The 14,697-nt window shown below is 37.1% G+C and overlaps 3 protein-coding genes across 4 annotated transcripts in view; all 3 read left to right on the forward strand.

Annotated features, from left to right (window-relative positions):
• The window catches only part of LOC134811524 (nucleoporin p58/p45-like), a 38,375-nt gene extending 36,199 nt beyond the window's left edge, over positions 1–2,176 (forward strand). Inside the window, exons 6-9 of the mRNA XM_063818371.1 lie at positions 68–184; positions 341–511; positions 663–782; positions 1,038–2,176. Of these exons, the coding sequence (XP_063674441.1) occupies positions 68–184; positions 341–511; positions 663–782; positions 1,038–1,187 (558 nt within the window). The 3' untranslated portion in view covers positions 1,188–2,176. The remainder of the gene's footprint in view (positions 1–67; positions 185–340; positions 512–662; positions 783–1,037) is intronic.
• The window catches only part of LOC134811525 (PRELI domain-containing protein 1, mitochondrial-like), a 100,280-nt gene extending 93,931 nt beyond the window's left edge, over positions 1–6,349 (forward strand). Inside the window, exons 2-6 of one of the 2 annotated variants that reach the window (XR_010159826.1) lie at positions 2,178–2,330; positions 2,563–2,700; positions 2,946–3,106; positions 5,516–5,692; positions 5,725–5,794. Coding sequence is in view for 1 of the 2 variants with exons in the window: in XM_063818372.1 (XP_063674442.1) it covers positions 2,214–2,330; positions 2,563–2,700; positions 2,946–3,106; positions 5,516–5,633 (534 nt within the window). In the remaining variant the exon portion in view is untranslated. Of the gene's footprint in view, positions 1–2,177; positions 2,331–2,562; positions 2,701–2,945; positions 3,107–5,515 lie in introns of both variants that reach the window. The other variant, XM_063818372.1, reaches the window with a different exon arrangement.
• A 216-nt stretch (positions 6,350–6,565) lies between these two features.
• Positions 6,566–10,444, forward strand: LOC134811201 (uncharacterized). The gene is made up of 5 exons (XM_063817957.1): positions 6,566–6,761; positions 7,005–7,162; positions 7,346–7,549; positions 9,308–9,443; positions 9,698–10,444. The coding sequence occupies exons 1-5, from the start codon at positions 6,582–6,584 to the stop codon at positions 9,836–9,838; spliced, it is 819 nt and encodes a 272-aa protein (XP_063674027.1). The 5' UTR covers positions 6,566–6,581; the 3' UTR covers positions 9,839–10,444.
• The last annotated feature ends 4,253 nt before the right edge of the window (positions 10,445–14,697 follow it).

A 14,697-nucleotide genomic window follows, 5' to 3' on the forward strand; every position in this document is an offset into this window, starting at 1 on the left:
ACACTGTAGTTTTACTGAAGTTCAACACGAGATATAAACCAAAGTTAAATAATTCATGAAATTTTAGGTCGCCCAAAGAACAAGAGACTCCACAAACCTCCCATTAGAAATGTCACTTCCTATGGAATACTTCTACAAACGTGTTAATCAGTTTGAGGAAGCTATCCAAACCTACAAAGTTCAGGTAATAATTTAATAATTTTGATGTTTTCGCTAGTTGAAAGAGTGATCAATGAAGTGAAAAACTGTTCTCAGCGTTTAAGGTTTTCTAAAATATAAGTACATTTTTCCAACATTTTTACTTCTTAATATAGCTTCTAAAAATAGAAACTACCTCCAGATTGACGAGATCGAGAGCGTGATGACATGTGATCACAGCGTGGTTTCAACAGCTAACATTGGAGCTATGCTGAACAGAATGCAGCAGATATTCGTAGCTTTAGCTAGCAAGCTTCACTCTCTACACGAGGACATAAAAATACAGAAAGATTTTTATCTCAACTATCGAAAAGTAAATATCATGTCGGGATTATAATGTAAACGTACGTGCTTGTAGCATTGGATGGCGCTTCAAGTGCAAATGTTTTTAAAGATATCGTGCTTATCAAAGCAAGATTTGCTTCACAATATTAGTTGAACTAACTTAGTTTAATCTTGCTCAGGTAATCTACAGAGACGACACTAACATATTCGAGATAAGGAGGAAAGGAAGGCTGGTTTCACAGGTGTGCCCAACTCCTTTCTCAGATACAACCAACATGCTACCCTCCTCCTTCAGCCAGGTAAACATTGGGACAGTCTAGAACAGTCCAATTTTTATGCTTCCATCGAAATTGAATTATTTGATTGGTTGACAGTTGGAGGACAACTGGCTCATGATACATTGTATTACTTGTTCCACCCATCATTGAGAGACTTAGAGATTTTAACAGATAGGGCAGTGGTTATGATTACTGGCATGTATACCCAGCTGAAGTAAAGGTATATTTTACAAGGAATATAATTGAATTTGTAAATTGTAACTCTGTTTCCCCCAGATGAGCACGATAAGTTCTACACTTCCACAAAACACAACTCTAACGTCCTCCAGCCTGTTCAACAAGACTGCACCTAGTTTCAATACCAGTTTCAATACCACATCAACCCTGTCGACTACTCCTAAACTCGGAATCAAAAAAAAGAGATGAAAGGTTAAAAGCGTTGTGATGCTATAGATCTCACTATAAATTTTGTTTTGGTTGAACTGATTGACTATTGATAATAATGATACGGAATTTGTGACTTTGACTTCGTTTATTTGTACACTAAATTCATTCGGCTTTAATCAAGGGTTTATTTCTATTAATGATTTGGGTTTGAAAGATCATTTAGATGTTGGAAATGGGAAGTTTAAGTGGGGAGACATCTTTACAAGATTTTGTCGACTGGTATCGACATTTTAACACTTTATAAGTTCAATTTTAACATATTTATTTTACACATTATATAAATTGACATCGCATTCTCTGAATGATTCTCGTTCTTTACTGCTTCACTCAAGCTCATGTTCTTGAACAACCTTTAAAATTCATTATAATGAACAGAAAAAGAACATTCCAAACTTTTCAATGCAATGCTTGTTAAAGTTGCTTATTACTACCATTCTATCAGCTAGTGCTGAGAAGCACATCGTGGAATTAGACATATCTTCAATATACTATACAATATATATTATACACTAGATACAGTATACACTACTACACTACACTATACATTATAATTATACTATACACAGTACACTATACACAGTACAGTACACACTGTACATTATACTATACACAGTACACTATACACAGTACACTATACACAGTACACTACACATTGTACACTATACACAGTACACTATACATTACACACTACACACTATACACTACCTAGTGTTGAGTATGCAGTATTATCACATTACCCGCTGTGTGCGTCCTTAAAGTTGTCCTAAAAGTACCCATTTCCTGTTTCATTCAATATGTGGCTAATTATTATAATATAGAGGTTGTGCGACTTTGTTTTACACGTGACAGTGATACTAGTATTTGATTGGTTGGAGCTGCAAGCTGATTGGTTGATTGTTCTCACGTGTCCCAAATACACATTTAATTACACAATTGTAATGTCACATAAATAACACTGTATTTTCTGTTAGGCGGACAATCCGTCCCCTAGTCTACACGACTAGCATGACTTCACCAAAATTCTTCGTCAATTGGACCACCTTTAAAAAGTCATGGGAGGATGTAACCGTAGCTCACTGGCTCAAATACCCCAACCCTTTCTCCAAACATGTTCTCTCAGAGGTTTGTTATTAAATTCAGGTTTATTGTTTCACATATTATTCTGTAATGTTATCCAATGAGGAACTTCTTTCAATTCACAGAGCAAGATTTATGCGAGACTAATATCAACTACTCCAACCAAATTTCCCGGATTATTTGGCAACACTTAATCACATGTACATTTGTACAACATGTGTATGTCTGTACAAGGTACATCATACTTCATAATATTATATTACAACCAATAATTCAGGATGTAGTAGAGCGCCGCATTGAAGACGGTAAACTGTACACAGTAAGGTTTATAGTGAAGAAGCAACGTATCCCTACATCTTTTATGTGGATGGTCCCTGCAAAACACAAGGCCTGTTATGTTAAGGAAACTTCTGTGGTGAGTTTCAATACATTTATCAATCAATAAGTTTGACACAACTAATTAAATCTTAGAAGTAAATCATTGATGAAAGGGAATACTAAAGCATTCATTCATTTATTAAATTCGCCTGTACAGTCCTTCGTTATGAATAGGTCTTCCACTACGGTTCTGAATCCAGCCATTTAACCAATTCAATAGTAGCTGTGTATCGCCTCCCTGCAAATAGCCTCCTCCTCCTCACTTAAACTCTTCCCTCACAGATAGATCCAGTGAACCAGGAGTGCACGATAACAACAGAGAACTTGAACTGCAGGTTTATCAGTCTGGTTATAGAGACCCTCAAGTACAAGAGTGTTAGAATGTGTGAGACTCTCATGGAGAGACGAACTCGCATATCCGCCAAAATAGAGAGCATACAAAAGTTAGTATTTTATCATCAGATGAAGAGAGAACTTGATTTATTGGTATAAATTGAAAGTAAATTACCAAATGATTAATAAGTATATAATGGTGTCTGTTAATTTCATGTTTTAAACTTAACCTATAACCATATTGCCAACGGATTTAACATCTACTTCTCGTCTATTGCTCGTACTCTTAATTCAAAAGTTCAATCTTCTGTACCATCTCGTACGGTAACTGATGGCAATTTCAATAAAACGAAGTTTATACAATACCTCAAGGGCAGAGAAAGAATAGTGAACTCTTTTTTTCTCAGCCCCTGTGACGAGGAAGAGATAAGTAAAATTATTGGTAGCCTTGAAAATGGGAAGGCAAGTGATATCTCTGTTAAAGTCTTAAAAAAGAGTGTAAATTATCTGTCTGGTCATATATCTAGATTCTTTAATTGGTTCTTGGACAATGGGGTCTTTCCAAACAAGCTTAAAACGGGCTCTATTACACCAATTTATAAAAAAGGAGACTCACGATGCCTTGATAACTATCGACCTGTTTCTACATTACCGATATTTGGAAAAATACTTGAGAAAATAATTTATAATAGGTTATATAATTACCTCAGTGCTATGAACGTGATTTATGATCGACAATTTGGTTTTAGAAAACAACACTCAACATCTCATGCCGTAAACTATTCTGTCAATAAAATACTTAATGAGATTGAACAGAAAAATCATGTAATTGGAATATTTATTGATCTAAGTAAAGCATTTGACACAATTGAGCACGATAAACTCCTGCATAAACTTGAACACTATGGAGTAAGAGGTATTGCACTAAAAACTCTTGCTAGCTATCTAACAAACCGTAGCCAAGTAACTTCTTTTCAAACTGAAAAATCGGATAAGTGTTCAGTTGAGTATGGTGTACCCCAGGGGTCAGTGTTAGGACCTCTACTATTTCTGATTTATATAAATGATATTGTGAGCTCCTCAAGCTTGGCTGAATTCGTCCTGTTTGCTGATGATACAAATATTTTTGTGATAGGTAGTTCAGCACAGGAAGCTTTTGAAAAAGCTAATCATGTAATGAAACAGGTCAGTAACTATATGGAGTCTAACAAGTTACATATAAATGCAGGGAAAAGTTGTTTTATGCATTTCCAGCCAGGTTTGTCAAGAGCAACACAGACCTGTGCCAGAACACGGCCCTTTAACAGGAATCTAACGATTTTAATAGATGGCAAAAAGCTAGAAAAAGTTCAATGTACAAAGTTTCTTGGGGTGATAATAGACGAACAGCTAAGCTGGGAACCACATCTTAATCATTTATCTTTAAAGCTGAACTCCAGTATTGTATCGATTAAGAGAATTTGCAAATTCATTCCCAAATCTGAATATTTGAAACTATACAATGCTCTTTTTATGTCACATCTTAGCTATTGTATAAGTTGCTGGGGTGGTATCCCTAAACATAAGCTGAATAAAATCTTTGCAATTCAAAAACGATGTATAAGACTGCTATTTGGTAACATTCCCAATTTTGATCATAAAGAATACTATTTAACCTGTGCACGTTCAAGAACTTATAACGAACATATGGCTAGCAAGAACTACTGTCTTGAACACACTAAACCGCTATTCACTGAGCAGAAAATTATGAACCTGGAGAATCTGCACATGTACCATACATTTATGGAACTATTCAAAATTCTTAAATTTGATGTCCCCCAGTCGATTAAAGATCTTTTCAAGTTCTGTCCTAGAAATGAAAAACTTCGTCTGATTGTCCCATTACTGAGGTTAGATATCTCCCAACAGAACTTTTTGTACACCTCTACGAAAATTTGGAATGACCTCAGCCCCTATGTATTTGAAATTTGTGATGCTAATAAAGATGGGATAATAATCCCGGGTTCTTCCAAGAATTCAGACTTGTCAGCCTCGTCAGGTATTATTAAATCTAACCTTAAAAAGCACTTGCTATCCCTCCAAAATCGAGATGACCCTAATACATGGTAACTACTTTATATTATATCTCAAATTCTAAATCCGGTACGGCTCTGCACACATGATATCTCTCTCTGCCATGAAACATGGCTAACCTTTTAAACTATAATTTAAAACCTAAACCTAAACTAAAACTCAACTGGGCTCTCCTATGTCACCAAACTAAACCAATAAGTAATTTTATATTATTATATTTTTCTATATTTGTATAACAAGTATATTGACGTAGTGGATGGTTGAGGGGGTTTCAAGCACAGGTCACTCTCAAATCTTAAAGATAAGCAGTGGCCTTCGGCACTTGAAACCTCTTCAAACCTCCCCTGATTTATTTATTATTGATATTGTTTGATTGTGCCGTAAAAATAAATATTTGTTTTATTAAAATATTTGTTTTATTATTAACGATAAAATGTTATTTTCAGTTACACGTTCGACAGATACCAGAAGAACATCGCCAACACTGATAAAGGCATGATGTGTGTTCTGGGGTTACTGGACGAGTGTAAACGGCAGGGTCTCACCGGTCAATGTACTCTGTAATAACGGCCACTACTCTTGTTTAAACCGTTCAAAACCGGTTTTGGACGATTTCCCAACAGGTTTAAACCGGTTTTGGACGATTTCCCAACAGGTTTAAACCGGTTTCAGGTGGTTCCCTACACCTTCACCCCCCCCCCCCCCTAGTTTCAGTCACGTGAGCTGCCCCCATGCCTAGTACAATCATTTGGTATTAATTGTAGAGTTTATTATTAATGCTGAGCATTAATATATAAGAGGTATTACAAACGGTTGTTAAGGATCTTACTTCAAGGACTAAGATTGAGTTTTTGTAAATGATTAAGTGATGATTTTGTTACATGTGTGCTTCATGTTTCATTCATGTTCCGAGTATTAATTTAAGTTATTTTTTGATTGATGTTACTTTTTATAGAGGAGGTAAAGCTCGTTTTTGGGCTAAATTATAATATACAAAATAGGAATTAGAGATCTTAGAGTATACATGTGTTAGAGTAACGATTTTTATAATAAACTCTATAACGAACCGTTTATAACAAAGTTTGCAAAGGTCCAGGACGGTTCTTATATCGATTAGGAATATCACGATGCAGACGATGTCAATTTGCTCAAGTTGGAGGAGTTGCCTTTATAATTTATAAGTTCTTTTGATTCAAACACTATCAGACAAATTTTTCATGCATCCCAAGTATATTGTGTGACTGAATCTTTGTACCTTAACTAATTTATTACCTTAACTATTTCCTTGTTTCACTGTGATTTGTCATTGAATCTTTTGAATCTGAAATCTGAATTCTGAGTAGCTCTATAAAATGATAAAATAATTTCACACGGTAGAGATTGCATGAATTTTTGGGTAATCTTTGCTATGTTACTTTTATAATGCTCTTAGAGTATAAAATATTTCAAATATAATGAATCATCTACCATATTAAATGCAAATTATCTAAATTACTGATTCTAGTCTAGTGTATGTCTAGTATGGCATCATTACGACCAACTTCCACCATCGCACGTTTGGCAAACACCCTGTCAAGATGTAAGTCAGCAGCTGCTGCAGCGCCTGCACTGGCGCCCCGCGAGAAGACCTTCCAGATCTACAGATGGGACCCAGAAAAGCCAGGAGACAAGCCTCATATGGACACTTACAAGGTTCGTTAATTGAAATGTATCATTATTGTTAACTTAATTATAAGCATGTAATTACTGACTTTAGCTTCACAATATATAGAAATTTATAGTATAGTTTGTAATATAGTTTGAATCCGACTGGAATTCCAATTGCTTCACTGGACCAGATCTGAAAGAAAAACTTATTCAAAAGTAGCTGGTCGGTTTAAAAGCAACGACTTTTTGTATTGAACTAATCGTATTGTAAATTTAAATAACCTCTAGTTGAACCTGAATGAATGCGGCCCTATGGTACTGGACGCTCTGATGAAGATAAAGAACGAGCAGGACCCAACCCTGACCTTCAGAAGATCGTGTAGAGAGGGGATATGTGGATCTTGTAGTATGAACATTGGTGGCACCAACACTCTCGCCTGTATCAGGTATAGTCACAGCGCCATTTCTTAGACATTTCTGCGGTGAATTATTCAGTTTGAAAATGGCGAATAGAAATTGTCACTTTGAACAGATGATAACATGCGATTTTGTTTAAACGATATTTTAAAACCCATATTTTATCCCAAACTGTTACCAACAACCTCACTTAAATGTCACCCTTTTTCCAGTCGAATAGACCCTGACACAGAGAAAGCTATCAAGATCTACCCACTTCCCCACATGTACGTGGTGAAGGACCTGGTACCCGACATGACTCACTTCTTCGAGCAGTACGCCAGTGTGCAGCCTTGGTTACAGCAGGACGAGGAGATTGACTACGGAGCAAAGCAGATCTATCAGTCTGTGGATGACAGGAAGAAGCTCGACGGACTGTGAGTACTTTATATTTACTTGTTTACCAGTTAATCACTTAATTAATTTGATTCTTAGTTAAATATAATCTATACAATTATCACTGTAACAAATAATGTTATTGGCACACATACATTGTTGGTATTCGCTTAAAATATACAACATTTTACATGCAGCTAACATCGGACTATTTAAAGAAATGGATAATTCTGTTAAATAAATGTGTGCTGAAAAATACGTTAATAAATTCATAATCGCTAGTCGTATCGCCCTAGATCATTCTTGACCTTTTCAATGTATGGAATGATTCTGGTAATTTCTTCTTTGACGCATGCATTAATATTAAATCTGCATTCTACTATACAATTAACATAACACGATACCAGTGACGCTGTTTCATGTAGTGTTATCTAATTGTGTTGTTGGCAATATGTTAGACAGAACCAGATTGTTCTAGAACGTTTCACTAAATGGAAGGCGCGAAAAAGTAAATGTTGTAGTCGGTACGTGCTTTTTACGCGCGCGTCATATGATGCGCGCGCGCGTTTATCACACGCGCGCATATTAAATGATGCTATTTTGATTCGATAATGCATGGAACGTTATCTATTCCGGAATCGGTCGCTGTGAAGTCACGGAGTAAAGTTTGATGGTTAGTTGTAAAACAACGTACAATAATACTCTTTTAAATCCTAGCTGATCATTGACCACTCTTCACGCCAAATTTTACACGAACCCTCAATTAAATACGAATGCTACCTACCGGCTACCTATTGAACCTATCTAGAGGTTTAGAAGTAGGCATCTTCACGGCCATCAGTCATCACGCAATCTGCGGACCACCTCCTTGACTGCACCAGTCTATTATATTAATTTATCGAGTTAGGGTTTTCTGCACTGTATCCAGGAGTAGAGGGCTTGTCTGGAAGGGTGTCTAGGAAGTTTCCAAGAGATGTCTTGAAGCTTTCCAAAATCTTTTGAGTATTGACAATTTTGGGGAGAACATTCCAGAGTCTTCCAGCTCTCACTGCGAATGAGTGGTTGTAGGTGGAGCGTGCAGCGGCTGATGCTTTTTTGCCAGAATGAGAGAATGCCAGACTCCCAGTCTGGCATTCTCTCCGAACTGTACATCTAGATCATTTGGACATATACCCTGGAGAACTTTCCACAGATGTATGATGGTGTAGCGTTCTCGGCGTCTTTGCAGGGATGTAAGTTTCAGTTCCTTCAGTCTATTCCAAAAATCGGTGTCTTTGAGCCCTATAATCCGTCTAGTGAACTAGCTAAGGTTGAGGGGGTTTAAGTTTTAATCTTACGGTGTGAGTTATAACTAACAATATATTATTGGGGACGAAATGAGAGTTTTCACTGCAAAAAAATACACAATGTATTGTCGACGTTTCGGTTACATGCCTTTGTCATATACGAAACGATAATGACTATTTACAGCCATGTAAAGAGTAATCGTTTCATATATGACAGAGGAATGTAGCCGAAAGCTCGACAATATTTTGTTTTAGTGAGAGGAGATTCTCATTTCGTTCCCAGTAATCTATCAGGATCGACCCACTCAAGAGAGCGATAAACGAAACAAACTAAAAACTAATAGTGAATAAAAACAGCAGCATATTTGTCTTTGTTGGATTGACAATGTTTCATTGGCCACACATCGACTTGAATTTGGCTGCTAACTATTCATTCGGGCACAATCTCAGTAGAGATGTGGATATGATTAGGTACAGTAAAATGTAGTAACACTTGCACTTGTCACTTGTCAGGTATGAGTGCATCCTGTGTGCTTGCTGCTCGACATCCTGCCCTTCTTACTGGTGGAACAGTGACAAGTACCTAGGACCTGCAGTGTTGCTCCAGAGTTACAGATGGCTAGCCGACAGCCGTGATCACAAGACCAAGGTTTGTTCCTTTTCTGGTCTACATTCCCCAGTCGCTGTGACGTTCTTATCTAATAATGTTATGTTTTTTGGAACATTACACAATTTGATAGTAATTTTAACTTTTAAGCATTGGCAATTCTCCAATTTTTGTGTGTACGTACGCATTGCCTCTTATAAAATGTTACTATATATTGTGTTAATAAAGATATTAGGTAACCACTTAATCACTACTAGGGAGAATGTTCGTGCAAATAAATAAAAACTTTTCCTCAGGAACGACTTGAAAAGCTGGCTGATCCATTCTCCGTGTACAGATGCCACACTATCATGAACTGCACTAAGACTTGCCCAAAGGGTCTCAACCCAGGCAAAGCCATCGCAGAAATCAAGAAACTCATGGCCAAGAACTTATAGGCAGTGACCCTCGCCCTATAGCTGAAGAGAACATCTTTACTTGAACTGTGCTAGTGACCCCAAAAAGTATTGTGGATTTAAATTAGAATAGTGCTACAACGTTGACCCTGTTGGCCTTTCATAACCCAAATGTGTTATCATCGGTAGATAAATTTGGCGGTAGATAGATGGATCAAAAAGGCTGTAGAAAAGTGCGATCTATGATCACTATTAGTTAATAGTTTAGAGTTCCTTCCGGTATAGGTAATTTTAAGTTAACAATTTAACCTACACAACTTACAAGTGAATTCCCGTGATAATAGATAGCACTTTAATATCCTTTTCAATCCATCCATCCAACACCCGAGAATCTGCTGATGATATCACAAATGGGTAAAATTGGAATTTATTTTGTATTTATTGACAATTTTTAATTGGGATAGATTATTGAATGGCTGATTATGTGACCCTTTCATAATGGCGTGCTGCCAACTGCATGCAAGCATTTGTTAATCCACCATCTAGCTAGGATTGTAAGATATGAGGTATTCGACTTTTGTTCAGTAAAATAACATAATACTAATAGTGTAAATTTGATAAATCAATTGAACTTTAACATTTCCCTAAGTTGGACTTGCTTTCTTGTTTATCGACTTAGGGGTCGTTCACATATTAAGTAATCAATATTTTAGCAATTTTTACCCCCCCCCCCCCCCTCCGTAATCAACCGTAATCAAGACCCAACCCTCCCCCCCCCCCCCCCCCCCCCGGCCCCCCTCCTGACAGCAATATTACGTAATCATGGCCTGACCGCCCCCCCTCCCCTCGACTTTTTTCCCTAGAAAACACTTTTGTCTACGTTTCATGCTACCCTGATCATGCTATCATGATGAGCCGAAATCATTGTTATATGACATACGGCCAAGCATCTTCTAAACTACTTACTATTATAGCCGGATATTCGATCAATTTCTAAATTTTATCACTATCAGAGTGAAATCAACCGTAAGCATTTGAAACCCCCCCCCCCCCCCCCCCCCCTCGGCTTTACGTAATATGTGAACGACCCCATATGGAGGCTCAGGTGATTTTGTGGATTTATACGGTATCAGGCTCTGATAACATTGATATGAACAGAGAGTACTGTTGAGTAATATAATAACACCACAGTGATCTAATGAAATGTCACGTTACCTAACCTGCTATCCAGATATCCTGCAATCTATCTTGTGAAGACTGATCTTAACAACTCCAGCTCAGGTTTTTAGCTATATGACTATTTTACTGTATTCAGAAAACTCAATCTTCTTTCCATACGTGTTCTTGGTTATTTAATTAATTGGTTGATTAATTTGAGGGATATTTTAGTTAGTGTCATTTTAGAATACGACAGCCGGCACGTAATTTTAAAGCGGTAAGATTAAGAGACTCTCGTGGAGTATATCAGATTTCAGTGGACAGAAGTAGAGGATCAAAACAACTTGTTCTACATATAGTCAATCTTGTGAAGACTCTACGCTAAGCCTATTTTATCAAGTTAGTAAATGTTTTAGTGTTCAGACTACTCAATCTTCCTTCTGTGAATCGTTATTAATTAGCACAATTACATTATTGTAAACTACAGCTGCCATGAATATTTCATTTAAAAAGCATAATTTGTTGTTGTGAAACCAGCTTTTTTTGCCGGTACCCTTAAGGGATTTCAAGTCAACTTATAAAGTCAAAAAATTCACACACCAAACAATATCTCACTCCCATCGGGCAGAAATTAGCCTTTAATAAATCATAGTAAGTAAATGTATAGTCTATAGAATATGCGTATGAAAACTTAGCCTAGTTAAATAAAACCTACTGGTGAGACTTCCTTCACGATTGCTATTCAGCAATGTATGGTCCAAAAATCATCACGGGAAATTATATGAGTAACAATCCCGTTGGCCATACTTCATCAGATTTCAAAAAGTCTGCACTTCGAGTTGCTATACCAAATTTGAAATTCAGCGAAATCACGCACTTTATTCTAAACTCTTAAACTCAGCCCAATTGCGCACAAATCAACAAAGAAGATAACAGATTAATCTGAGTTAATTATCTCTTATATGCATTCACTACACTCAAAACTTTTCCGTCGTTAATATAGTGATACTTCGACGGTTCAGCAGATATTTTCTCCTTTAATTGAGCTACAAGTTTTTTATGTGTTGCTTGTTCCTCTCGGTTTCTATCTGGAGCAACGAACCAGCTGTGGTAGGTTGTACAGAGGGACTTTTTCAAATGATTTGCTCTCGAGAGAGCCTCTTTCACTGATTCGTTACTATTCATAGTCACTTTGATTGGCCTCGGCCTACCATCCTCCCGTTTCTTCACACCGATACGATTAGCAGCTACAATATCAGAGTGGTTATTGTGTTGCAAAATCTTGTCCAGTACTTCATCTGCTAAATCAGCGGGGCACGTGGAGTAATCCTCCGGGACTCCGTGGACGATGAAGTTCCTGCTCCGAGCGTCGTCTTGAACAGCAGACTGTACTGCTTTCTTCACTGTCTTCAAAGTTGGAGCTTTATTGTCGCAGTTTTTCCTGGCAATTTCGCTCCATGTCTTCATCTCCGTTTTAATCTCAGTTTGAACAGTCTCCTGCACAGATTTTAGCTGCTCTCTCTGCACTTTTATCAGTTCTGACTTAACATAATCGATGGTACCGGCTGCAGATTTGCATAAAACAATGTTACTGATCAGTGATTTGGTTAAGTTCTCAATGAGTTTTGCCATCGTGTCCTTGTTACATTTCATGAGTGCTGCATGATTCAGTTCCTCAAATTTTTCAATATTGACAGCGTTCTTCGCAGTATTTGCAGTATTGACAGCTTTTAAAACTTTTTCCACTGATGAATGCAAAGCTTCCTCTTGTGTGTGTAGATCTGCTACGTTGAATTCCATTGTCAATTGTACAACAAACGGGCTGTACAGCACGGTGCTGTGTTAAAGTTGATAAAACAGCTGATAAGAGACGATTTAAACCGTTGCATAAGCTAGATAAAATGATTACTAAGAAAATAACATGGAGAATTTCAGGATTTGGTACACAGAAAGAGAGGATCAATCCAACTCAATTTTAACAGTCTCTCAACACCAGGTACCAAATTGAAATACTTGTTTGTGTCATTTTGATAAGGGGGCATACGCCAAAAGTTTACTGACCATCTAGCGCACCGTTTCCTCACCAACAATTTTTGTTGAGGATTCCCATTTTTGTAATCGAGCATTTCCTTGTATCTACCAGATGATGAGGTGGTGGTATCTGGTAGTTATGATTATCCCTATTATTCAGCTCTCCTTCATGACTCATTCTTCATCCTAAATTAAAATAATAATTTAAAATATTCCGCCCCGCACATTTGTAGTCCATGACATCTTATCAAAAATTATCTATCTTGCTCGCAATAATTGACAGGATAATATATTTTAGGTACCAGATTCCGGTCAAAGATTAAGCTGCGTTTCTGATATTTTCGTACCAAAGATCAACATTTATCTTCAATATTGAGGTATGTACGTAATACTCAACCCCTCACAACTCCCCTTAATCGAAATGAAACTCGTACTTTATCCTGAAAGCTGAACACCTGGTGCCTCATCTCATTTACAAATTATGACTACTACATATAGCTTTAAACTTTTAACAGTTTCATTTATCTCAGAATATCTTAACTTACTGAACAATGGACAACTATGTAAAGAACGGAAAAGAAATCTTCCTCAAGTTCTGCACCTCTGATGACAAACGACCTACTATGCTGCCGAGAGCTCCAGATCAGTCGTATATAGACAGGTACCCGGAGAGTAGTGACTTCAGAGACGAACGACAACGTCAGTCTGATTATGAGGCTGAAGTCATGGTGTGTAGGGCTTTAGAGAAATTACCGGACGATAAGATCATCGTTCTTCATAACTTTGAATACACGCACCATCAATATCGTTTGTGTGATCAGAGTCATTTGTGGAACAAGAAGAAGTGCAAAGGGTGCAAGAACCCGTCGAATAAAGAAGGAGAATGTGATTTTTTAATTTTATGTTCAGGCTCCATCGTTATAATCGAAGTTAAGAACATGACTCACATTTACAATGCGGTCGACAAGGAAAAACACTTCAAGGCATTATCTGGTACGTTCACAAAATCAGTTGAGCAGAGAAAGAAGATAGAATCTCTGATTCAATGTATAGAAAAAGACACAACTATCCGTCAGTTCACTGCGTATCCTTATTTCAGTAAACAATTTAAAGGACATTTCCAGGCTAGTGAAGATACAAAACTTCAGCTAAGCGATTCAGAATTATCAACTGTAATATTTTATGAGGACATTATAGACTTATCAAGTTCTGGTTCTTGGTGGAATAACAACGCAACAGTAGCTCAAGATACAATAATTAATTGTGATGCCTTTCAAAAGGTTAGGAATATGTTACTTGCTATCTGGGCTACCGATAAAAACTACGATCAATCGAAATGTAGTTTAGCAAACTGCATATTAAACATTGATGAACGGCTCAAATCAGGAAAATTTACTTTTTTACCAAAAAAAGGGAAGAATCGTGCACAGAATCCTGGAGTTGTAACAGCTCCTGATGTTATAAAAAACTATGTTAAAGTGGAAAACTTGACAGTAGAACAAAGTGAAGCGTTCGAATCAAGCGAGAATCTGTTGTGGATTAACGGACCTGCAGGGGCGGGGAAAAGTGTAATACTTTGCGGTAGAATAATCCAACTGGTACAACTTAATGAGGACAATAAAGTTGTGTTATTCAAATTCGGCGGTGATGGTAACAACAGTCAGCTTTATCAGCGTGCATTAGAAGAAGCTAGTGTAGAATATCAAGAGACC

Source organism: Bolinopsis microptera, chromosome 2 (genome assembly GCF_026151205.1).
Source record: "Bolinopsis microptera isolate Bmic1 chromosome 2, MBARI_Bmic_1.0, whole genome shotgun sequence".
Classification (NCBI taxonomy): Eukaryota; Metazoa; Ctenophora; class Tentaculata; order Lobata; family Bolinopsidae; genus Bolinopsis; species Bolinopsis microptera.

Coding starts and splice junctions, on each gene's coding strand:
- LOC134811201 (XM_063817957.1), top strand. CDS start 6,582: ATGTCTAGTATGGCATCATTACGACCAACTTCCACCATCGCACGTTTG. Junction 6,762..7,004: donor CTCATATGGACACTTACAAG/GTTCGTTAATTG, acceptor AATAACCTCTAG/TTGAACCTGAATGAATGCGG. Junction 7,163..7,345: donor AACACTCTCGCCTGTATCAG/GTATAGTCACAG, acceptor CCCTTTTTCCAG/TCGAATAGACCCTGACACAG.